Source organism: Carassius auratus, chromosome 32, assembly GCF_003368295.1.
Source record: "Carassius auratus strain Wakin chromosome 32, ASM336829v1, whole genome shotgun sequence".
Taxonomy (NCBI): Eukaryota; Metazoa; Chordata; class Actinopteri; order Cypriniformes; family Cyprinidae; genus Carassius; species Carassius auratus.
The window spans coordinates 19,142,945-19,166,372 of record NC_039274.1 but is presented as its reverse complement, the minus strand read 5'-3'; the positions used below and the strand labels follow the sequence as shown (position 1 = coordinate 19,166,372).

General features: G+C 38.4%; 7 protein-coding genes across 9 annotated transcripts; 4 read left to right on the top strand and 3 right to left on the bottom strand.

Moving 5' to 3' along the window:
* Positions 1-1,221: 1,221 nt before the first annotated feature.
* LOC113051760 (histone H2B-like) lies at positions 1,222-3,143 on the bottom strand. Of its 3 annotated transcripts, none has more exons than XM_026215808.1 (2): positions 2,092-3,143; positions 1,222-1,331 (listed from the first exon to the last, which is right to left on the bottom strand). In XM_026215808.1, the coding sequence occupies exon 1, from the start codon at positions 3,102-3,104 to the stop codon at positions 2,730-2,732; it is 375 nt and encodes a 124-aa protein (XP_026071593.1). In that variant the 5' UTR covers positions 3,105-3,143; the 3' UTR covers positions 1,222-1,331; positions 2,092-2,729. The 3 variants fall into 3 exon arrangements, with proteins under 3 accessions (XP_026071593.1, XP_026071594.1, XP_026071596.1); XM_026215809.1 differs by lacking the exon at positions 1,222-1,331 and adding an exon at positions 1,465-1,556; XM_026215811.1 differs by lacking the exon at positions 1,222-1,331 and having other exon boundaries at positions 1,909-2,329; positions 2,651-3,143.
* A 1,708-nt stretch (positions 3,144-4,851) lies between these two features.
* LOC113051763 (histone H3-like) lies at positions 4,852-7,988 on the bottom strand. The gene is made up of 2 exons (XM_026215814.1): positions 7,617-7,988; positions 4,852-5,213 (listed from the first exon to the last, which is right to left on the bottom strand). The coding sequence occupies exons 1-2, from the start codon at positions 7,950-7,952 to the stop codon at positions 4,893-4,895; spliced, it is 657 nt and encodes a 218-aa protein (XP_026071599.1). The 5' UTR covers positions 7,953-7,988; the 3' UTR covers positions 4,852-4,892.
* A 563-nt stretch (positions 7,989-8,551) lies between these two features.
* Positions 8,552-9,161, bottom strand: LOC113051762 (histone H2A-like). Its single transcript, XM_026215813.1, has one exon. It carries the CDS (start codon positions 9,109-9,111, stop codon positions 8,857-8,859), a length of 255 nt encoding a protein of 84 aa, XP_026071598.1. The 5' UTR covers positions 9,112-9,161; the 3' UTR covers positions 8,552-8,856.
* A 5,304-nt stretch (positions 9,162-14,465) lies between these two features.
* LOC113051764 (histone H3-like) lies at positions 14,466-23,160 on the top strand. The gene is made up of 4 exons (XM_026215815.1): positions 14,466-14,797; positions 18,409-18,421; positions 22,603-22,624; positions 22,705-23,160. Exons 1-4 carry the CDS (start codon positions 14,505-14,507, stop codon positions 23,115-23,117), a joined length of 741 nt encoding a protein of 246 aa, XP_026071600.1. The 5' UTR covers positions 14,466-14,504; the 3' UTR covers positions 23,118-23,160.
* Positions 15,499-16,048, top strand: LOC113051754 (histone H2B-like). The gene has a single exon (XM_026215803.1). The coding sequence runs from the start codon at positions 15,501-15,503 to the stop codon at positions 15,933-15,935; it is 435 nt and encodes a 144-aa protein (XP_026071588.1). The 5' UTR covers positions 15,499-15,500; the 3' UTR covers positions 15,936-16,048.
* On the top strand, positions 19,795-20,619 carry LOC113051753 (histone H1-like). Its single transcript, XM_026215802.1, has one exon. The coding sequence runs from the start codon at positions 19,839-19,841 to the stop codon at positions 20,451-20,453; it is 615 nt and encodes a 204-aa protein (XP_026071587.1). The 5' UTR covers positions 19,795-19,838; the 3' UTR covers positions 20,454-20,619.
* On the top strand, positions 21,038-21,987 carry LOC113051759 (histone H2A-like). Its single transcript, XM_026215807.1, has one exon. The coding sequence runs from the start codon at positions 21,349-21,351 to the stop codon at positions 21,733-21,735; it is 387 nt and encodes a 128-aa protein (XP_026071592.1). The 5' UTR covers positions 21,038-21,348; the 3' UTR covers positions 21,736-21,987.
* Positions 23,161-23,428: the final 268 nt, after the last annotated feature.

The following is a 23,428-nucleotide window of genomic DNA, read 5'->3' as shown; positions in this document are numbered from 1 at the left end:
TTAACATCTAGTCATAGGAAGCTGTGAAATGTAATCACTATATTAAAAAGTAAAAAAAAAATACAAAAAAAAAAAAAAGACTAGTAAGCCCAATGTATCTGAAAATGAAAGTTGGAAGACAATGTTTCTATTTTGTCCACACCTAAACCTGTTCGAGTCATGTTCTGTCTTTGAAGATGATTCAGTTAAAGCGTTTTCTGTTTCCATTGGTTCATGTGTTTCCTCATTGTGTTTAGTTTTGTTTCTCTGGTGATTTTTCTTAGTGTTCCTGAGTTTGTTTGGTTTCATAATGATAATAATAATATTAATAATGATAATAATAATAATAATAATAATAATTATTATTATTATTATTATTATTATTATTATTATACTGTGTATTGGATTATTTAATGTGAAAGAAATAGCAACTTTGAAGAAGTACATGGTGTATGAGTGACTTTAGTGATAAAATCCCTTTTAACAAAAACATAACATGAATAGTTAATATGTGATAAGAAATCACTATAACAAGGAACAACATGTCACTTAGAAATAGAAAAAATAGCTGATATGTAAATATACGGAAGTTACACATGGAAAACTAAAAGGCTGGAAAAATTCATAAATTAAAAGTTTTTATGACTCAAGCGCATTATGGAAACAAAGATATTATTCAAATGTGTCATGTTATTCAAACATAATGATAGAAAAATAAATAAAACATGTATAGCCTGGATGCATTGTAACTCACTTTGGATAAAAGTGTTTGCTAAAGGCATAAATGTAAATGAAGATATTTTGGTATAGTGGCTAATCCTCGAACTATCTGACTTCCTAATCCATCCAAAATCTCTCCAGAGTTAAAGTCCTTTTGTTTATGTATTCATATAGGTTTTATTCTGAAAATGTAATGATATTCAGTTCAAAAAAATATACAAAACAAGAATGAAAACAACTCATCAGAACGGTATATCCCATTAAGTTTATCCCGTTAAGTAATGTTTTATGCCTTCATTTGATAACCAGAAATAATTAAATACCCAACACAGAAGGAAAATCATAAAGCTATACTTCTAATGCTGCAAATCTTCAACAAGGAAGCGCTCATGTTTTAAAAGACTTTGGTAAAGTTTCTCTTTCAGTTTAGTTGTTGTGATGAAGTCCAGAAGCTTTCTCATTCTCTCTTGCGGTGGAGTTAAAGATGATTTGGTATTTTTCGTCACGAATCAGAGGTTTCATGTCGTCTGCAATGGGCTCCACCAGAGATACCTTTTTGATCAACTTTGTCCTGTGTTTCTCCACAAACTCAGCGCCTGAATCAGTCTCTACAGTCTCTGCTGGCCGATGACCTGCGTAAAGATTAAAAAAGCTTTCAATTAAATTAATTGTCCAGGCTTTCAGTATTAACTGCAGTCAACTGAAATGAGGCCCAGAATACTTAAATTATTAACTGATTCTATATTAACTTCCCATAGTGTTTTGTCTTTGTCTTCTATATAGAGTTCAATTGGTTTCTTTCCATCTTGAATGTATAGATCAAAGAAGTTGGCCTTGCAGGGTGTCAGTTTTAAATCCTGGCAAAAAAAAATGCAAATTGAAAGAATTTTCACTTTTAGGGCTTCATTTGGTGTTGGTTTTACAATCTCCGTATTCTTTTTCTCTTTCTCCTTCACATCCTAACAGTGATAGACATGATTATCTGTCAAACATGTCCTTATGGAGGTTGTGTTGCAAAATGATAAATCTACTCATGTTGTCCATATGAATAGCTTTATTCCAAGTTCTCTGAAGCCATCTTTCAAATCTCAGATGCTAAAACCTTTTGAGTGGTGTATAGAACTTATATATATATATATATATCAAAGTTATTGTATGCATTTAAAAGACTTTGGAATATAATGAATAATTGGAATAATTGTTTTATTGAATAAAAGGGTGGCCTGAGGAAATTTATGAAAAAAAAAAAAAAGTCATTATTGCTTCAGATCAGTTTGGATAATGAAATACATTGTCACTTCAGATAAAATCTGATGAAAGGATGCTTATTTTCTACTTTAAATAAATGTCAGATTACATGGCTTCTCATGAAGTTTATCATTAGGATTTTACCTTAAGTTTTTCATCATTTAAAATCAGGTACACTTGAAGGTTGAGGGGAGATGTTCTGTTGCGATAAATCAACGTTTCACAGTGAAGTACTGCTGAATATGTGCAATAATTCCCAAGAGTGAGAATGTGGGATTGAGGAGCTTGGCATGGGATCTGGTTAGTTCACATCTCTGTAATGAAGCTTCGCTGCCGTTAACACGAAGAGCTTTCACTGCATCATCTGAGGAGGATCCAGAATCTGTGCACAGCAAAGCTGGTTTAAGTCTTCAAGAACAAGAGCTCAGTTTTGGCTTGAAATGTTAACACAAATGTTGAAATGATTGGATTTGGAGTGAGAGGAACTGACACACACACACAAAAAAACAAACAAAACCATAGCACTGCTAAAGATGCTCTCAGAAGATGTTGTATTATATATGTAATGTTGCATGTATTATTTCATAGGTTAATCTCTGTACATGTACTTGCAACCTCTGAAAGTCTTTTAACTTCCCATTCAGAATCATCCTAATAGTGGCAAAAATAAACTTAAGATTATACATTTAAGGTGAGACTCAACTTAAAACAGCACTTGTCCTTTCAGTGAGAAGTTGTGTGGCTCTTAAAAGAGCCTTTGTGTGTGGAGCTGCAGCGGAGCTCTACTTGGAGCTGGTGTACTTGGTGACGGCCTTGGTGCCCTCGGACACGGCGTGTTTGGCCAGCTCCCCGGGCAGCAGCAGACGCACGGCGGTCTGGATCTCTCGGGAAGTGATGGTGGAGCGTTTGTTGTAGTGAGCGAGACGAGACGACTCACCGGCGATGCGCTCGAAGATGTCGTTGACGAAAGAGTTCATGATGCCCATCGCCTTCGAAGAGATCCCGGTGTCAGGATGAACCTGCTTCAGCACTTTGTACACGTAGATGGCGTAGCTCTCCTTCCTGGACTTTCTGCGCTTCTTTCCTCCTTTGACGGCGGTCTTGGTGACGGCCTTCTTGGAGCCTTTCTTCGGCGCGGACTTCGCTGGTTCAGGCATGATGATGCTGGAGATCAAATCCTCACGATCAATGATGAGAGCGAGCGGGACAGAGGCATTTATTGACTGGTCTATGCTAATTACCAGAGAGACGAGGAAGCTTCTGATGGCGTGTTTTCATTGGCCAAACCCATGAACTCGTGTTTAACTGGACAACTCGAAGAATAACGACTGGAACGAGGGACCAATCACATGCGACTAGATTATAACTCCGCCCACCGCTTCATGTTTGACCGACATTCCCCATCGACTCAGTTTCATTTGTTTCAATTCCCGCTTTTTTTGACAAGTTATTCTATTCAATGAAATGCGGTTGAAATACCACACATGATCAATATCAAACTGGCTAACGTTTAAATCCTCTAATAAACCCATCGAGAGAATTTGGAGAAAATAAAACATTAACGCTTAGATCCTTTATATGCCTCTGTTATCTTGCCAATTACACCTTTGCTTTAAAGTATATTCCTCATTTAAAGGGTTTTTTTTTTTTTTTTTTGTATGTGGGTCAATAGCACCGTAGGGTGCCTTTTGGTGTCCTGAACATAAATAACTCATATGCCATGATAACTCAACATACAAATGACTACGAAAGGTGTGTTATATTAGGCTCTGTTTTTTTTTTATTCATAACAGAAGCATTACTTGGCTCTTTAGATACATTTTCAATATTTTCTTTAGTTTTGTATGAGAGGATGTATGTTGTTTTGCTATGTCCCAGGCACTGCTCATTAAATTTGAATGAGAGTAAAATAGTCAAAAAAAAAAAAAAAAAAATGTTTTTTTTTTGTTAAATAAGTTATTACTCAAATTGAGTGTATTGATCATTTTGTAAAAAAAACTGTATTTTCATTTAATAAAAAAGAAGAGTTTGTCCATGTCCCTTGAATGGTTGTCCACTCTCTCATATTGCTGGAATTTCAACTGCTGAGGTGAGTAGCAGCTGACTTTTCAACTGACAAATTTTCTTCATATAAGTTTGATTACTTGTTTTGCCAAAGCTTAACATGTCCACCCTGGCGCCATAAAATATACAGGAAGTGATTAAAATACAATACTTTCAAAATATGTAAGTTTAAATATACCAAATTCTCTTCAACAACCAGACTAACCATTTACACATGAATATGTAGATAATAGTTGTAATAAAAAATAAAAAAATCAATGTGATTGAGAATGTAATTATATATATATATATTTTTTTTTTTTAAGTTGAATAAATGTTTCATTGTCATATTTCGTCATGTTTTTTGTGTTTCTGCTTTATGTGTCCACTCCGTCGTGGGCTCGTCCACCCTGTCATCTTGGTATTTTTAAATAATATTTAAAAAAATAATGTAATCATACCTATATAATGCATTGTTCCAGGTGCGGGGGCAATAACATGCAAACAAAAAACTGTCCAAATATTCAAATATTTATCCTAATAAGAAAAAAATACATGTGCGAATAAAAAAAAAAAAAAAAAAAAAAAATTGTTTACATAAAATATTTTATGCATTTATAATTTGAAAGCAAATAAATAACCCTGTTTAGAAAAGTCACATCATACCTTTCAAAAGGTATAATTTGTATCTTAACAGTGCAATGGAAACATATTTAACTGTAATTTTTATGTCCGCGACAGAGTTGACGTATATGTGCTTTAACCTCTATAAAATGGTCCATAAAAAACAAACATTGTGGGAGCTCAGATAATCAAACAGACAAAGCTAAATGAACTTCATCTCTTTAACCGAGAGTGTGGGTGGCTCTTAAAAGAGCCGTTGGGTTTGTGGTTGTCGTCTTTTATCCTCCGAAGCCGTACAAGGTGCGTCCCTGTCGTTTGAGCGCGTACACAACGTCCATGGCGGTGACGGTCTTTCTCTTGGCGTGCTCGGTGTAGGTGACGGCGTCGCGGATCACGTTCTCCAGGAACACCTTCAGCACACCGCGGGTCTCCTCGTAGATCAGACCGGAGATGCGCTTGACTCCGCCGCGGCGAGCTAAACGACGAATGGCGGGTTTGGTGATTCCCTGGATGTTATCACGCAGCACTTTACGGTGACGCTTAGCGCCTCCTTTTCCGAGTCCTTTACCGCCTTTGCCTCTTCCAGACATGGTGATGAAGTTTTTTGTTTCAGTCGAACGACGAAAACGAATAAGAGACGAGTGCTGCAGGGAGATCTTTTACATCTGCTTACAGGACCTGACTGAAACCAGCGCGCGTCACATGACGCTCCCCTCTTCACTAGTTAGAGCAGGACACGATGAGGTTTATCCAAACCCTGTAGAGGAGTAGAGATATCATTTGTGTGGGTTCCAGCCCATGTAGGTATTGCATTAAATGAAAAGGTTGATAACTTGGCCAAGGAAGCAGCTCAAAAGGAGACTATAGATGTAAACATAAATCTAAGGCTGAGGGTAAAAGTATAGTATGGCAGGAAACAATGTTAAAATGGCAACAGTTTTGGGAGCAGGAAATCAAAGGGAGACAGTTATTTTAATTTTCGAGTAGGGTAACTGATCGGTTAATATTTATAATAAATAGGTGGGTTAGTTGTAAGGAACAAGTTCTTATTTCTAGAATGAGGATTGGGCAAACATTTTTGAATAGCACTTTATTTATTTTAGGAAAACATCAGAGTAGGTTGTGTTCATGTTTGGAACCTGACACAGTGGAACATGTGGTGCTTTCGTGTAGAAAATATGACCTACAAAGACAAGATCTATACAGAGAATTGTGAGAAATTGGTTTGGAAGAAATATCTCAGAAAAATATTTTAGAAGTAGGGGTAAGCAAGAAAAGAAAACGTGTTTTTTTTTTTTTTTTATAGAATCTGGACTGTATAAGAGGATATAGTGAAACTGTATAATAGATCCATAGATCGCAGCAATGCAACTTATTTCGGCTGCCGGAAAATCCTATAGAGCATTTATAAGATCATCTGCATCATGTTTACACGCATTAGGCTTAGATCAAACCACGTCCAGCTGAGATGACTGCAGCATTGTTTTTTTTTTTTTTTTTTTTTTTTTTTTTTTTTTTTTTTTACTCGGGTAAGGTTTGCAATCAAACAATAATCTGAAGAATCCTGCCTGATGTGAATAGATAATTGAATAAATATTTGAAGATTTTGCTGAGAACACTATAATATCCTTTAAATAGCAATATCCCAGACTTTATTTGTACTTTGTGCAGGGTTTGTCTTCAGGGGATCTTTGGGCCAAACAGGTCTTGATGTCCAAACCATGGCTACAAACAACATCAGATGAAAATGTTTCTGTGGTGCAAGTCTGAGAACTGTTGGAGCAACAGAAACACTTCTGCAGATCCTTGATCCAACAACAAGAAATAAGTTTTTACAAAGTTGTGTGCAGATTATAATTGATTCTTCAAACAGATTTAAGCTCATAATATCAGGAAACGTTCCTGTTATTTCTAGCAGCTGATATGTTCAGTATTGCAGCCACTTGTTCACATTTTATTTCTCTTTCTTTGAAAACAGGCATTGTACCATAGGATTTAAAAATAGCTAAATTTATCCATTGTTTAAAATGGATGATCCACCGTTTTTATACAGCTATAAATCTATATTGTCATGTTTCTCAAAAAATGTAGAAAATAGTATATAAATTATTCCTTTTCACTTAACACTCACATTCTATTATAAGCAAACATCTATATGGTTTCCAAAATTTTGGAAAAACAAACACAAAAGGTACTTAAATTGCTATGCTTCTCCTGATTGACACGATTACCCATGGAATTGAAAATCAAAAATTTACTTGTGTTTTTTTAGACCTGCCAAAGGCTTTTGATACAGTTAATCATTACATTTTATTGGAAAGTTGCACAAATAAGGTTTTCATGATTTAACGTTCAAATGGTTGAAGAATTATATTTTTAATACAAGTTACTACTCCAGCGAAGCACGTCTACACTGTGGGGTTCCTCAGGGCTCCATACTTGGACCATTGCTATTTCTTATGACTTGATATAAGTTTAAAATATTTTTACTCCAGTAATGTTTGCTGAGGACACAAACTTAGTTCTCTCGCACTCATATTTTAATTGATTAATAATGCAAATTATGGACGATTTGTTAGTTTGAAAAAATTTATTTTTTTTTGTGGTATAAAATTATACCATAAGGATTTATCAAAAGTTACTATTGAGTCTACCGAAGTGACTCAGATATCAACAACTAAATTCTTGGAAGTTTGTTGATGAGATGGAGTTGGAGGGAACAAGTCGATCACGTAAGCAGAAAAATACATCAATCTACAGGACAAGAAAAATTAAAACGTAAAGCGATAAATCCAATCCAGGTATTATTTAAATGTTAAGGCATTACTTCCGATGTTTCATATTAGGAGTTATAATGGAAAAGGTCTCATTGAGAGTGATGTAGGTGGCTCTTAAAAGAGCCTTTGGGGTGTTTGTCAGTGGCGGGTTTAAGCGCGCTCTCCGCGGATGCGGCGGGCCAGCTGGATGTCTTTGGGCATGATGGTGACCCTCTTGGCGTGGATGGCGCACAGGTTGGTGTCCTCGAACAGACCGACCAGGTAAGCCTCGCTGGACTCCTGCAGGGCCATGACTGCGGAGCTCTGGAAGCGCAGGTCAGTCTTGAAATCCTGAGCGATCTCTCGCACCAGACGCTGGAAAGGCAGTTTGCGGATCAGCAGCTCGGTGGACTTCTGATAGCGGCGGATCTCTCGGAGAGCCACGGTCCCGGGCCTGTAACGGTGGGGCTTCTTGACGCCGCCGGTGGCTGGGGCGCTCTTCCGGGCGGCTTTAGTAGCGAGCTGCTTCCTCGGGGCTTTACCACCGGTGGATTTACGAGCGGTCTGCTTGGTTCTTGCCATTGTTGAGATGTACTTCTCGTTCTGAGTAAGTAGAAATGCTGCTTTATGTTACGCGCCTTCTTTTAAAGCCCTGTACAGCCACAGCTTCTGGCGTCATAAAAGTGCAGAGACCTGTGATTGGCTGATGTGTGACATCTGAGCATGACTGCTAGCCAATGAATGTACACCTCCTGTTTTCAAACAGCATTTTGTTTCCCGCTCAAAATGCATAGTTCTGGTTTGCTACTTCAACATCACAAGCACTTTACTTTAAACTTATTTACGTGGTATTTCATAGCTGAATTTGCTTACTATCCCTATACAATCACAACCAAAAAAAGACAATCCAAAGAATAATATATATTTTACAAATGTAATTTGCCACAGCTAGCGCCTTCTGATTTTTTTATGTATTTATTATTCATGAATATTTGACATTTAATGATGGGAGTTATTAAACGACATGACTGTATGACTCTACTGATTAAATAAACCTGAAGAAATGGGTGGCTCTTAAGAGGCTTTGTGTTTCAGAAACGGAGTTGAGTTTCTTAACATCTGCATACAATCAGAACTACAAAAATGACACCATCCAAAGAATAACAATCCACCACAGCTCGTTATGGTTTATGTTTAGTTATATTTATTCTACATGGACATTTAATGCTTAAATGATAATGTCACTTATTAAGCGAGAACATGACATTAATGGTTAAATAAGAAAAAGCACTTTCCATCAGATAAAATGGGTGGCTCTTAAAAGAGCCTTTGTTTTAGATTCACAGTTGGTGGTTTACTTGGCTTTTGCGGGTTTCTCGGTCTTCTTGGGCAGCAGCACGGCCTGGATGTTGGGCAGCACGCCGCCCTGAGCGATGGTCACTCGACCCAGGAGTTTGTTGAGCTCCTCGTCATTGCGCACCGCCAGCTACAGGTGACGGGGAATGATGCGGGTCTTCTTGTTGTCTCTCGCGGCGTTTCCAGCCAACTCCAGGATCTCAGCGGTCAGATACTCGAGCACAGCCGCCAGATAGACGGGAGCTCCGGCACCGACGCGCTCGGCGTAGTTTCCTTTACGAAGAAGTCTGTGAACACGACCGACGGGGAACTGCAGCCCTGCTCTGGAGGAGCGAGTCTTGGCCTTCGCTCTCGCTTTGCCGCCGGTTTTGCCTCTTCCGCTCATTGTTGATAGTAAGGTATTTCTACGTTAGTAATGCAGAAAGAATGAATATATGAGCCACGCTCTGCTGTATTTAAAATAGTGTGCGAGTCTCTCATTGGTTTAGAGTCTGTAAGATTTCAAACCAATCACTGAACTTCCCTCCAACACCGACGGCCGAAGCCACGCCTCCACAGCTGGCGCGCGCATTGTGCAGCTTTTCCAAGAAACAACGCGACAGAAAACATTCCAGAAATTATGACGTGTTCTTAAATTATTATTATTTCAAAATAACTGTCAAGGCAAACAGCATTGATTGATACATACTGTTTTTAACCCAATTAATTTTAGTTTAATTATCCATTAAAGCTTCTATTTTTAATATGTTTATTTATTTTTCAAAATACTCAGTCAACATAAAACACTCAGTCGAGGTAAACCTAGATACACCTAATTATTTTGTCATCACATTTTTTTATTTACACTGCATTTAGGGTTGGCAACTTCAGAGAAGGGAAATAAGGGACAATAATGTTTTTTTTTTTTTTTTTTTTTTTTTTTTTTTGCATTGAAAAAAAAAATAAGGGACAGAACAAGGGACACACACACAGGCCTATACACACACACACACACACACACACACACACTCATCTTTGATTTTGTATTTATCTGATAGAAAATACAGAAAAACAAAACAGTAATATTGTGAAATTTTATTGCAATATTGAATTTATTTCTGTAATGGTGCATTATATTTTCAGCATCATTACTGCAGTCCTCAGAGTTACATGATCCTTTAAAAAACATTATTATTCTGATTTATTATCAGTATTAAACCTGTTGTGCTGCTTAATAAAATAACACAATTTATTCTAAATATAAATAGTTTCTAACAATATACATTTTTATCCATTTAACACATCCTTGCTTATTAAAATATTCTAAGAGTTTCTTAAAATAAACTAAACTTACACTTATGATTAGTATATTTAACACAACAATTTCATTTTTAATAAATACTGCTTATTTGTAACTTTTTATTCCTCAAATAATCCTGAAAAAAAATATCACAAACAATATTAAGCAACCCGATTATTTTTATTTTTTTTCACTTTAGATTATCAACCTTTTTCCTCAATGCAGAACATACTTGGCAATAAAGATCCTTTTGACTTCTGATATGCGTGTTTAATATACAGTAGGCCTGTACAGTACATATGAAAATACATACTTTTTTGTTCATTTAAAGATAACTTATAGAATAAATATGGACTTGTAAGAATTACAGGGCCTCAGACATCTTCTGAGACACACAAAGACACACAGTGCATTAACATACACTCAGAAGAAAAGGTTAAAAAATTAACCTTTTGAGGTTTCCGGAGATTGCAACTGATAGCATACTTCATAAATAAACAAGATTCAATATACAAAACTATTTTATTTTGATTCATTTTTTTTTTTTTATAAATAAGTAAACAGGAAACTGTTTTAGAGTGTGTTTGCCTTTTCTTCTCTTCTAACATCAAACCTCTGAATGAAGTACCCCCAGCACGAAACGTTTTGTATGTCTCCCTATATCTGACACACACCCACTTCAGGTCTTGCAGTCTCCACTAATGAGATGAGTCTAATTAGTTGTGATAGATGAGGGAGACATCAAAAATGTGCAGGGCTGGGGGTACTCCAGGACAGATTTCAGAACTTTATTGGGTCATCATCAACATAACTGAGATCAGCATCAGAGCCCTTGGGGATTTCCTGGTAGCATAGAAACTATTGAAATCCATCTAGTAATTGTAAAAAAAAAAAAAAAAAAAAAGCATTTATCATTTAATTAGTAAATGCCTCTGATAATTATGATTTCCACACATTAATGCTATGATTTCAATATATTTACTTAAAATATCCAAAAGTGGCAAAACAACACACATTTAAGAAATTATCTCAGTATTTTAATGGAAAAATAACAAGAGCTGTGTCATATTCATAGCCATGGATAATCAGAAGTTTATACTTCTCAGCAAATTGTACATTCTGACTCCAGAAATTGATGATCTGAAAACATTAAAATTATGCTACAGGAACACTAGCACATTACACATTAGCACAGCTTTTCTACTTTTACCATAAAGTGAAAAATCAACCGTTTGGTTGAGCACGTTTTTTTAAAAATTATTACAATTATTAAAAATAAAAATAAAAATATTAAAAAAGTTGTTCATGGCACCAAGTAACATAATTTTGTAAAGTTATGGCTCTTACAGTGTAATATGTTAAAATATGCTTACCTTGCAAAATTTCACCAATAAAGACTGACATGCAAGGGCTCTAATCTTTGTGTCTGACATCCATGTTAGAAGAAGGATTGTGACAAGAACTGTTGATTAACACTCTGACATCTAGTGAATTCTTTTGGCATAACATACATCAACCAGATGGTGGAGATGGCTCAATCAGCTTGAGTTAAGTTAGGTGCTCCTCATAATAAAATATAGGGTCTCAAAATGTGCTCAACCATTTGGTCGAGCAGGCAGTAAATGTCAAGGTGTCTCTCAACTTTGAAGCATATTCATTCTTGAAGATGATGTGTAGAGGTGAGCTTCACAGACCTCCTCTATCATTATTTCTAAAAGAGACTCTGCATCCAAGGCACATCCCTTTATAAACAGCACAGAGTTGGGTGCATGTGAATCCTAAACAAGGAGAAAATAATTTTATACTACACCAATATTTAGTAGTTAACTTGAAAAAAATCACACACACACACACACACACACACACACACACACACACATACACACACTTTACGCTAAAGGAAGGTTAAGGAAAACAGTTTGACACCATGGTATAATGAGCATACTTTCACCCTAAAGAGAGCAGCCCAAAAAATGGAGCGCAGCTGGAGGAAAACAAAATTAGAGGTATTTCGTATTGCTTGGCGGGAAAGTAACCTATCCTACAGAAAAGCATTAAAAACTGCTAGATCTGATTACTTTTCTTCTCTTTTAGAAGAAAACAAACATAACCCCAGGTATTTATTCAATACGGTGGCTAAATTAACGAAAAATAAAGCCTCAACAAGTGTTGACATTTCCCAACACCACAGCAGTAATGACTACTTTACTTCTAAAATCGATACTAATAGACATAAAATTGCAACCATTCAGCCGTCAGCTACAGTATCACATCAGACAGTGCACTATAGACCCCTGAGGAACAGTTCCACTCATTCTCTACTATAGGAGAGGAAGAATTGTATAAACTTGTTAAATCATCTAAGCCAACAATGTATTTAATGTATGTTAGACCCTATACCATCTAAGCTCCTAAAAGAGGTGCTTCCAGAAGTCATAGATCCTCTTCTGACTATTGTTAATTCCTCATTTTCATTAGGATATGTCCCCAAAACTTTCAAACTGGCTGTTATTAAGCATCTCATCAAAAAAACACAACTTGACCCAATAGAACTAGTTAATTATAGACCAATCTCGAATCTACCTTTTCTGTCCAATATACTAGAAAAGGTGGTATCCTCACAATTATATTCCTTTAATATCCAAATCCGTTAAAGGATTTTTAGGCTGCATTAATTAGGTAAACCGGAACCGGAAACACTTCACATAACACCGTACTTTCTACATCATTAGAAGAATGGCATCTACGCTAATATTTGTCTGTTTCTCTCTTGTTCCGAGGTCACCATGGCCACCAGATCCAGTCTGTGTCCAGATCAGAGGGTCACTGCAGTCGCCCGGATCCAGTACGTATCCAGACCAGATGGTGGATCAGCACCTAGAAAGGACCTCTACTGCCCTGAAAGACAGCGGAGACCAGGACAACTAGAGCCCCAGATACAGATCCCCTGTAAAGACCTTGTCTCAGAGGAGCACCAGGACAAGACCACAGGAAACAGATGATTCTTCTGCACAATCTGACTTTGCTGCAGCCTGGAATTGAACTACTGGTTTCGTCTGGTCAGAGGAGAACTGACCCCAACTGAGCCTGGTTTCCCCCAAGGTTTTTTTCTCCATTCTGTCACCGATGGAGTTTCGGTTCCTTGCCGCTGTCGCCTCTGGCTTGCTTAGTTGGGGTCACTTCATCTACAGCGATATCATTGACTTGATTGCAAATAAATGCACAGAAACTATTTAAACTGAACAGAGATGACATCACTGAATTCAATGATGAACTGCCTTTAACTGTCATTTTGCATTATTGAGATACTGTTTTCCTGATGAATGTTGTTCAGTTGCTTTGACGCAAAGTAATTTGTTTAAAGCGTTATATAAATAAAGTTGACTTGACTTGACACACACACACACACACACACACACATATATATATATATATATATATATATATATATATATATATATATATATATATATGTATATATATATATATATATATATGTATATGTATATATATATATATATATGTATATGTATATATATATATATATGTATATGTATATATATATATATATATATATATATATATATGTATATATATATATATATATATATATATATATATATATATATATGTGTATATATATATATATATATATATATATATATGTATATATATATATATATGTGTATATATATATATATATATATATATATATATATATATATATATATATGTATATATATATATATATATATATATATATATATATATATATATATATATATATATATATATATTATTTATTATTATTATTATTATTTTCTTAGATAGTAAGAGCCTGAATCTGAAGTTTACGAAATAAAGCAGCAGATTAATTATATGTTTGATCGCCATACAATCCTAACAAAACATTGCTGAAGAATAGAATATAGAAAGATTTTTTGAAGAGTAGGAAAAGTACTTCCCAAACTATATTACAATATGAAAGACACAGATAAATTAAGTGTTAGAAGATAGTGTAATAACAAGATGTCAAACTCTCTTTATTATGTAGATTTATGTATTTTCCTGCTTACATAATATTCTTCCCTCCGACCCAGAGTCTCATCAACAAAACCTCCTAATAATTTAGTTGTTGACATCTGTGTCACCTCAGCCAGTCAGTCAGACTCAATAGTAATTGTGTGTGTGTGTATATATATATACACACACACACACACACACACACACACACACACACACACACACACACACACACACACACACACACACACACACATACATGTGTAAAATGATGCCGATGATCTTGTTAATGCTTTAAAACATTGATTTTTATATGAAACACAGGGCAGACATTAAACCTCATCGTTTCCTGCTATATTTAGCGAAGAGAGTAAATGGTTTCAGTCAGGTCCTGTAAGCAGATGTAAAAGTCCTCCTTGCAGTACTCGTTTCTTATTCGTTTTCGTCGTTCGACTGAAACAAGATACGTCTTCATCATGTCTGGAAGAGGCAAAGGCGGTAAAGGTCTCGGGAAAGGAGGCGCTAAGCGTCACCGTAAAGTGCTTCGCGATAACATCCAGGGAATCACCAAACCCGCCATTCGTCGTCTAGCTCGCCGCGGCGGAGTCAAGCGCATCTCCGGTCTGATCTACGAGGAGACCCGCGGTGTGCTGAAGGTGTTCCTGGAGAACGTGATCCGCGACGCCGTCACCTACACCGAGCACGCCAAGAGAAAGACCGTCACCGCCATGGACGTTGTGTACGCGCTCAAACGACAGGGACGCACCTTGTACGGTTTCGGAGGATAAAAGACGACAACCATAAATCCAACGGCTCTTTTAAGAGCCACACACACTCCCACCTAAAGTAGCAAAGTTTAACTAGTTTTGGTGTTGTTGGTTTAACGTGAAAACTGAAAATAAAACGTCTGTGAATAAACCCCAAAGTAGGAGTAATTTTGTCTGTGTGTTGTTCTGAAACTATGGGTATTCTTTTGATATAAACATCAAAGATGTATTTTAAAACTACAGCTCATATTGTATTTGTTATTGCAGGCGCATACAATATAAAAATAAAACATTTAGATAACATATACTTTAAAAGAAGTCTGTAATTGGCAAGACAACAGGAATCGGATGAGCCTAATCTGTAGTGTTTTATTTTCTCCAACTTCTCCCGATGGGTTTATTAGAGGATTGAAACGTTACAGTTTGATATTGTTTCTGTGTGATTTTTGAAACGCATTTCATTGAATAGAATAACTTGTCAAAAAGAGCGGGAATTGAAACAAAGGAAACTAAGTCGATGGGGAGTGTCGAACAAACATGAAGCGGTGGGCGGAGTTATAATCTATTCACATGTGATTGGTGCCTCGTTCCAGCCGTTAATCTTCTATTTGTCCTTTTAGACACGAGTTCATAGGTTTGACCAATAAAAACACGCCATCAGAAGCTTCCCAATCGCTCTGATAATTAGCATAGATCAGTCAATAAATGCCTCTGTCCCGCTCTCTCTCGTCATTGTCTCGTGAGGTTTTGATCTCCAGCAGCATCATGCCTGAACCAGCGAAGTCCGCGCCGAAGAAAGGCTCCAAGAAGGCCGTCACCAAGACCGCCGCGAAAGGAGGAAAGAAGCGCAGAAAGTCCAGGAAGGAGAGCTACGCCATCTACGTGTACAAAGTGCTGAAGCAGGTTCATCCTGACACCGGGATCTCTTCGAAGGCGATGGGCATCATGAACTCTTTCGTCAACGACATCTTCGAGCGCATCGCCGGTGAGTCGTCTCGTCTCGCTCACTACAACAAGCGCTCCACCATCACTTCCCGAGAGATCCAGACCGCCGTGCGTCTGCTGCTGCCCGGGGAGCTGGCCAAACACGCCGTGTCCGAGGGCACCAAGGCCGTCACCAAGTACACCAGCTCCAAGTAGAGCTCCGCTGCAGCTCCACACACAAAGGCTCTTTTAAGAGCCACACAACTTCTCACTGAAAAGGGTATCAAATCGTTGCATGGAACGTGTATGTATTAACTTTGAAGATTAGGTGGGATGTACAAATTAAAACCCACAGAATAAATGAAATGATAAAACAAATAATATAAAATAATAAAACAATGTGCTCTAAACACATGAAGTGGGGAAGGTGAAGCACTTGTTGTAGGAAGAGTGTAGTGTATACATATCCCACGTTATAAAGTGTTGTTTGTGAATACTATAACGTTAGTTGTTTAGTGGTGTTGAAGATTATGACTACGCAAACTATAAATGTGGATTCCTGAACAAGATGATTTAAATGTTGCAACGGTATGAGAAATACTTAAAGTACTGACAGTAGGCGAGAAAAAAAATAAGTAGTAAGCAATGTAAATTATTGGATTTTTTTTTTTTTTTTTACTTTTTTCCCCCATCAGATGAAATTACATCTGCATAAAACTAAGTAGTAATTGTACTGTTGCACGTTAAATAACATGCAATTACACAACACGTGTATAAAAAAAAAAAAAAATACATAATTTGAAACATTGCATGTAACATATATATATATATATATATATATATATATATATATATATATATATATATATATATATTAGAAATTACATTAAGACAAATGTTGATCTGAAGCAGACACACACTGATGAAGTGAGTGAACAAGTCAGTGACTCTGACAAGTGAAGTGACATTCAGCCCAGTATGGTGACCCATACTCAGAATTCATGCTCTGCATTTAACCCATCCGAAGTGCACACACACACACACACACACACACACACTGTGAGCACACACCCGGAGCAGTGTTCATCATTTATGCTGCGGCGCCCGGGGAGCAGTTGGGGGTTCGATGCCTTGCTCAAGGGCACCTAAAGCCGCGTTTCCACCGCAGGAACTAGGGACTTGGTCCGGTACTTGGTGTGTTTCCACCGCAGGAACCAGGAACTAAATAAAAGTTCCGGGTAAAAAAATGCCCCCCATAAAGTCCCTGCTGGCGAGGTGGTACTTTTTTAAAGTTCAGGAACTTTCGGGGGCGGGACTTTGGCGCTAAACATCCTGATTGGTTGAGTTGACGCAGCATTGGTTGAGTTCAACCACCATTTATTCGGATCAACATTTTCAAAATATTACTGTTATTGTGTCATGAAATTTAATTTTAAAAGTATTTCAGGCGAGAATGTAGTTGTTTAAAACTCAAATCTGTTGTTTATTTATAAAGACAGCGCCTATTTAAAAATGTGTTTCGCCGATCTCTGAGACGGTGAGCTCCACACGATCAGGGAGAGCTCAGTGATCATCTATCCGCCCAGAGGCAGCCTCACCTTGGATAGACCTTCTGATATGTGCCGCTGGCTCTGATGTGTCTTTAGTGGTTAAACATAACATATAATTCAGCTGCGGGGTAAATCTAACAGGTTTTCTTTGGTCTGTATTCAATTTATCTATATGTTAAAATGAAAATAAAAAAGGCAAGTCTATATAATATTTCGTTTCATTGTAATGGATGTATATAACGTTACACATATCCCTGAACTAAGTACATTTCTGCAGCTGTTATTATGTTTAAATGAAAACGAAAGGAGGCAGTGGTATTTTATATCCTATTTCGTTTTATTGTAAATATACTGAGGGGAAAATAACAGTAGCCAAAGCCATCTGAGTTCACGCAGCATTGGTTGAGTTCAACCACCATTTATTTGGATCATTTTCAAATATTACTGTTATTGTGTCATGAAATGTAATTTTAAAAGTATTTCAGGCGAGAATGTAGTTGTTTAAAACGCAAATCTATGGTTTATTTATAAAGACCGTGCCTATTTAAAAAATGTGTTTCGCCGATCTCTGCGACGGTGAGCTCCACTCGATCAGCGAGAGCTCAGTCCTCATGTATCCGCCGAGATGCAGCCTCAAATCGGCTAGACCTTCTCATATGTGCCGCTGGCTCTGATGTGTCTTTAGTGGTTAAACATAACATATAATTCAGCTGCGGGGTAAATCTAACAGGTTTTCTTTGGTCTGTATTCAATTTATCTATATGTTAAAATGAAAATAAAAAAGGCAAATTTATATAATATTTCGTTTCATTGTAATGGCTGCATATACACATATCCCTGAACTAAGTACATTTCTGCAGCTGTTATTATGCTTAAATGAAAACCAAAGGAGGCAGTGGTATTTTATATCCCATTTCGTTTTATTGTAAATAGGAAAATTGCAGTAGCCAAGACGAGCTGACTGAAGTTATCAAGTACGCTGCTGTTTATAGATTTACCGGACTTGCTCGTCGCGGACATCACACTCCCGAGTCGAATGCACAAAGTCTGAACTAACTACCGAGGATGCACGTCCAAAATCAGCGTACTTTAAAAAAACAAACAAATCAGCAGTACTTTGTATTGAGAAACGCGCGCAGACCTACGTCACCAGTCTATTTGCCTAATCTACCCGGTACTTTACACCGCGGTGGAAACGCAGAAAGCAACAGGTCTGGGGGGAAAAAAGTTCCTGGGAAAAAAAGTTCCTGGTAAAAATGTTCCGGGTAATTTCGGTGGAAACGCGGCATTTGTCGTGGTATTGAAGGTGGAGAGAGAACTGTACATGCACTCCCCCCACACACAAATTCCTGCCGGCCCGGGACTCGAAATCGAAGGGTTGTGGGTTCTAGTCTCGGGCCGGCAGGAATTGTGGGTGGGGGGAGTGCATGTACAGTTCTCTCTCCACCTTCAATACCACTCTCTAACCATTAGGCCACGACTTCCCCTTGGAAAGATCAATCACTTGAGTTTTAGTTTAAAATGTAATTTACTTCATATCATTAAAACAGTGGCAGCTGGCCAATGTCCTTTATAGCATCAGATAAAATAACAATCACAGATAAAAAAAAAAAAAAAAAACAGATTAAAAAAGAATAATAATAATAATCTATTGGCAGAATATAGAAAAACAGAACAAGAACAGAAGTCAAATGTAAAAATTTAATCATCAATGGAAAAATAGAGCTGGTGAAGGGTTATGTGGAGATAGAAGCTCAGATAGATAAGAGGGGTTCAGATGTTTAGGGACTTAAAAATAAAAAAAAACTTGGGGTTTGAACTCTGAACCGGACAGAGAACAATCAGCACGAAGTGAGACCAGGTCTGTTATGATGAAGTCCTTGTTGATTAAAGTGACACATGAGTAATACCACAGGATTATAAGTATTTCTGATCAAAATACAATAAGCATTGTTAATAAAAATATAACAAAAACACAATAAGTGACGTTATCTACATGATGTAACAAATCCACAGATGATGTGATGATGACAAGCTCCAGACACAGACTCCAGGAGGAGCGGACAGACTGTGCTTCAATCAGGACAAAACAGAGACTGAAGGAAACACTGCACACGTCCCTCAGTGATGACCATCGACCTAAACTGACTTTCAGACTGTTTGCTGGACACACAGATGAAGATTTCAGTCTGTATCAACCTTTTCACTTAAACATGGCATCGAATTTACACGAGACTTTTCCTCCGTGACTGCTGCTCGCGTTTGATTCGTTCCGACGGAGACAAAATAAACATTTCCTCGTCGAGTCTTTTAGTGTCCAAAGAAAGCCAAGAACCTCTGATTGTTGTTCACTATATTTTTACTGCCTTAAACCACTTCACCAATCCAGTTTTGACCAAAATGTAAGAGAGGAAAACACAAGCGCGAGGCGCTTCTGGAGGCGCACAGTCGCAGAGCGATCAGGTTGAGTCTATAAGGTTCTCATGTCCTGTTTAAGGGCGCGAGCGGAGCGCGAAAGTCTATCATTACTGAACAAAGCGTTCGGAAGACTACAAATCCATTACTAGAGATGGCAGAAACCGCCCCAGCTGCAGCCGCCCCGCCGGCCAAAGCGCCTAAGAAGAAGTCCGCCACTAAAGCCAAGAAAGCAGGTCCATCTGTCGGTGATCTGATCGTTAAAGCCGTGTCTGCATCCAAGGAGAGGAGCGGCGTGTCTCTCGCTGCTCTGAAGAAAGCTCTCGCCGCCGGCGGCTACGACGTGGAGAAGAAAAACTCCCGCATCAAGCTCGCCATCAAGAGCCTGGTGACTAAAGGCATCCTGCTGCAGGTCAAAGGAACCGGCGCCTCTGGATCTTTCAAGATCAGCAAGAAGGAGACCGAGACCAAGAAGAAGCCGGCGAAGAAAGCGGCTCCTAAAGCCAAGAAGCCCGCGGCCAAGAAACCCGCTGCTGCCAAGAAGCCCAAGAGCGCAGCGGCAAAGAAGCCCGCCGCTAAGAAATCCCCCAAGAAGGCCAAGAAACCCGCTGCCGCCGCCAAGAAGGCCACGAAGAGCCCCAAGAAGGCGAAGAAGCCCGCGGCGCCCAAGAAAGCAGCCAAGAGCCCCAAAAAGACCAAGGCCGCCAAACCCAAGACAGCGAAGCCTAAAGCTGCCAAGCCTAAAAAGGCAGCTCCCAAGAAGAAGTAAAAACTTGCTGTTTTATTCCCCAACGGCTCTTTTCAGAGCCACCCACAAACTCGAAAGAAAGAGCAATTTACTTTATGGAAGTAAAGTTAGTATAAGACGTAAGTATACTGTATGACCATTGTATTTTAAAAACTATACAATTAATAAAACGACAGACACAACATGACAGTAATCCATCACCAACACAACAAATAACTGAGCACTAAATACGACATTTATAAGATCTTATGACCACGGGTGTGTGACCAGTTTTACTGCTTCCTTATGTTTGCTGAAATCAATGGTCAACTATAGTCTTATCCACACTGAAAAAAAAAAAAAAAGTATCACACCACGGAACAAAAAGACCAACCTCTCTTTTGTTGTCCAAATTATTATTTTGTTTGATTAGAAAATGTTTGTAGACAGCAAGATTACTCAGTATACCTAACATTAGAAGAATACAGTGCAAATAAAATAGTTAATTAACAAGATAAATTAGATGTATCTGAGCTTACCGCGATTTACAATGTTGTACATGTTGACTGTGTATTTAGAAAAAAACACAAGTAATATATGTGTTAAAATTAAAGCTTTAATGGCTCATTGATCTAAATTTAATTAGGTTAAAAACAATATAGATCAATGCATTGACGACTATTTTGAAATAGTTTAGCACACACTTAGCATTTCTTGAATATTTTCTGTCGTGTTGTTTCTTAAAGCTGTACAATCCGCGCGCCGACTGTGGAGGCGTGGCTTTGGAGGGCGGTGTTGGAGGGAAGTTCAGTGATTGGTTTGAAATCTTACAGACTCTAAACCAATGAGCGACTCGCAGGCTCTTTTAAATACAGCAGAGCGGAGTTCATTTTATCACTGTCTGTATTTCTAACGTAGAAATATCATACTCTTAACGATGAGCGGAAGAGGCAAAACTGGCGGCAAAGCAAGAGCGAAGGCCAAGACTCGCTCTTCCAGAGCAGGACTGCAGTTCCCCGTCGGTCGTGTTCACAGACTTCTCCGTAAAGGAAACTACGCAGAGCGCGTCGGTGCCGGAGCTCCCGTCTATCTGGCGGCTGTGCTCGAGTATCTGACCGCTGAGATCCTGGAGTTGGCTGGAAACGCCGCGAGAGACAACAAGAAGACCCGCATCATCCCCCGTCACCTGCAGCTGGCGGTGCGCAACGACGAGGAGCTCAACAAACTCCTGGGTCGAGTGACCATCGCTCAGGGCGGTGTGCTGCCCAACATCCAGGCCGTGCTGCTGCCCAAGAAGACCGAGAAACCCGCCAAAGCCAAGTAGACACATTCAACTCGGTTTCTCAAACAAAAAGGCTCTTTTAAGAGCCACCCATTTCATCTCCGAGAGAGCACTTTTCTAGTTGTACAATTTGTTCGTAAATGACAAGTGTATGCAACCAAAAAATAAAAAAAAGTCACACTTATAACACTGTTACTATGGCCAAAGCCAAGTAAACCGAGTCCGTTCCGTTTCTGAAACAGGCTCTTTTAAGAGCCACCCATTTTGTCTCATTGAGCGCGCGTTTACTTATTTAACCAATAATGTTATGTTCTCACATAAGCAACACTATCACTTATAAATTAAATGTCCATGTAGAATAAATATTTATACATTACCTATAGGTAATCATAAACCGCAACAAGTGGTGTTGGATTATGTTGTTCTTCGGATGGTGTCCCTTTTGTAGTTTTGATTTAATTCAGATGGAAAGAAACCGATTCAATTGTTTTTGAAACACAAAGCCTCTTTTAAAAGTCACCCATTTCTTCAGGTTTATTTAATCCGTAGAGTCATGCAGTAATGTCATTTAATAACACCCATCATTTAATGTCAAATGTTCATGAAGAATAAATACATAAAAATAAAAAAAATCAATAGGTGCTGGCTGTTGCACATTACGTTTGTAAAATATATTATTCTTTGGATGGTGTCTATTTTTGGTTGTGATTGTATAGGGATAGTAAGCAAATTCAGCTATGAAATACAACTTAAATAAGAAGTCTGAAGAAAAGTGCTTGTGATGCTGAAGTAGCAAACCAGAACTATGCATTTTGAGCGGGAAACAAAATGCTGTTTGAAAACATGAGGTGTACATTCATTGGCTTGCAGTCATGCAGATGTAACAATTCAGCCAATCACAGACCTCAGCACCTTTATGACGCCAGAAGCTGTGGCTGTACACGGCTTTAAAAGCAGGCGCGTAACATAGAGCAGCATTTCTACTTACTCAGAAAGAGAAGTATATCTCAGCGATGGCAAGAACCAAGCAGACCGCTCGTAAATCCACCGGTGGTAAAGCCCCGAGGAAGCAGCTCGCTACTAAAGCCGCCCGGAAGAGCGCCCCAGCCACCGGCGGCGTCAAGAAGCCCCACCGTTACAGGCCCGGGACCGTGGCTCTCCGAGAGATCCGCCGCTATCAGAAGTCCACCGAGCTGCTGATCCGCAAACTGCCTTTCCAGCGTCTGGTGCGAGAGATCGCTCAGGATTTCAAGACGGACCTGCGCTTCCAGAGCTCCGCTGTCATGGCCCTGCAGGAGTCCAGCGAGGCTTACCTGGTCGGTCTGTTCGAGGACACCAACCTGTGCGCCATCCACGCCAAGAGAGTCACCATCATGCCCAAAGACATCCAGCTGGCCCGCCGCATCCGCGGAGAGCGCGCTTAAACCCGCCGCTGACAAACACCCCAAAGGCTCTTTTAAGAGCCACCTACATCACTCTCAATGAGACCGTTTCCATAATGCTCTCGATATACAACATAAAAGGTAGTGTGTTTTCTTTTTTTTTCGCTCCTTCTCAAATTCGGAAGGAGTTTTGTCTGGGTATAAATATGAGTTTGAGCCGTTTCAGTTACTAAAAAGAATGCCCAAAACGTGCTAAATTAATCGCTTAGTCTGTTGCGTATTGAAATGCCGGTAGTTTAAGTAATTAAAACTACCTGTGTATACGACGAATGGTCTGTATATATGCTTGTGTA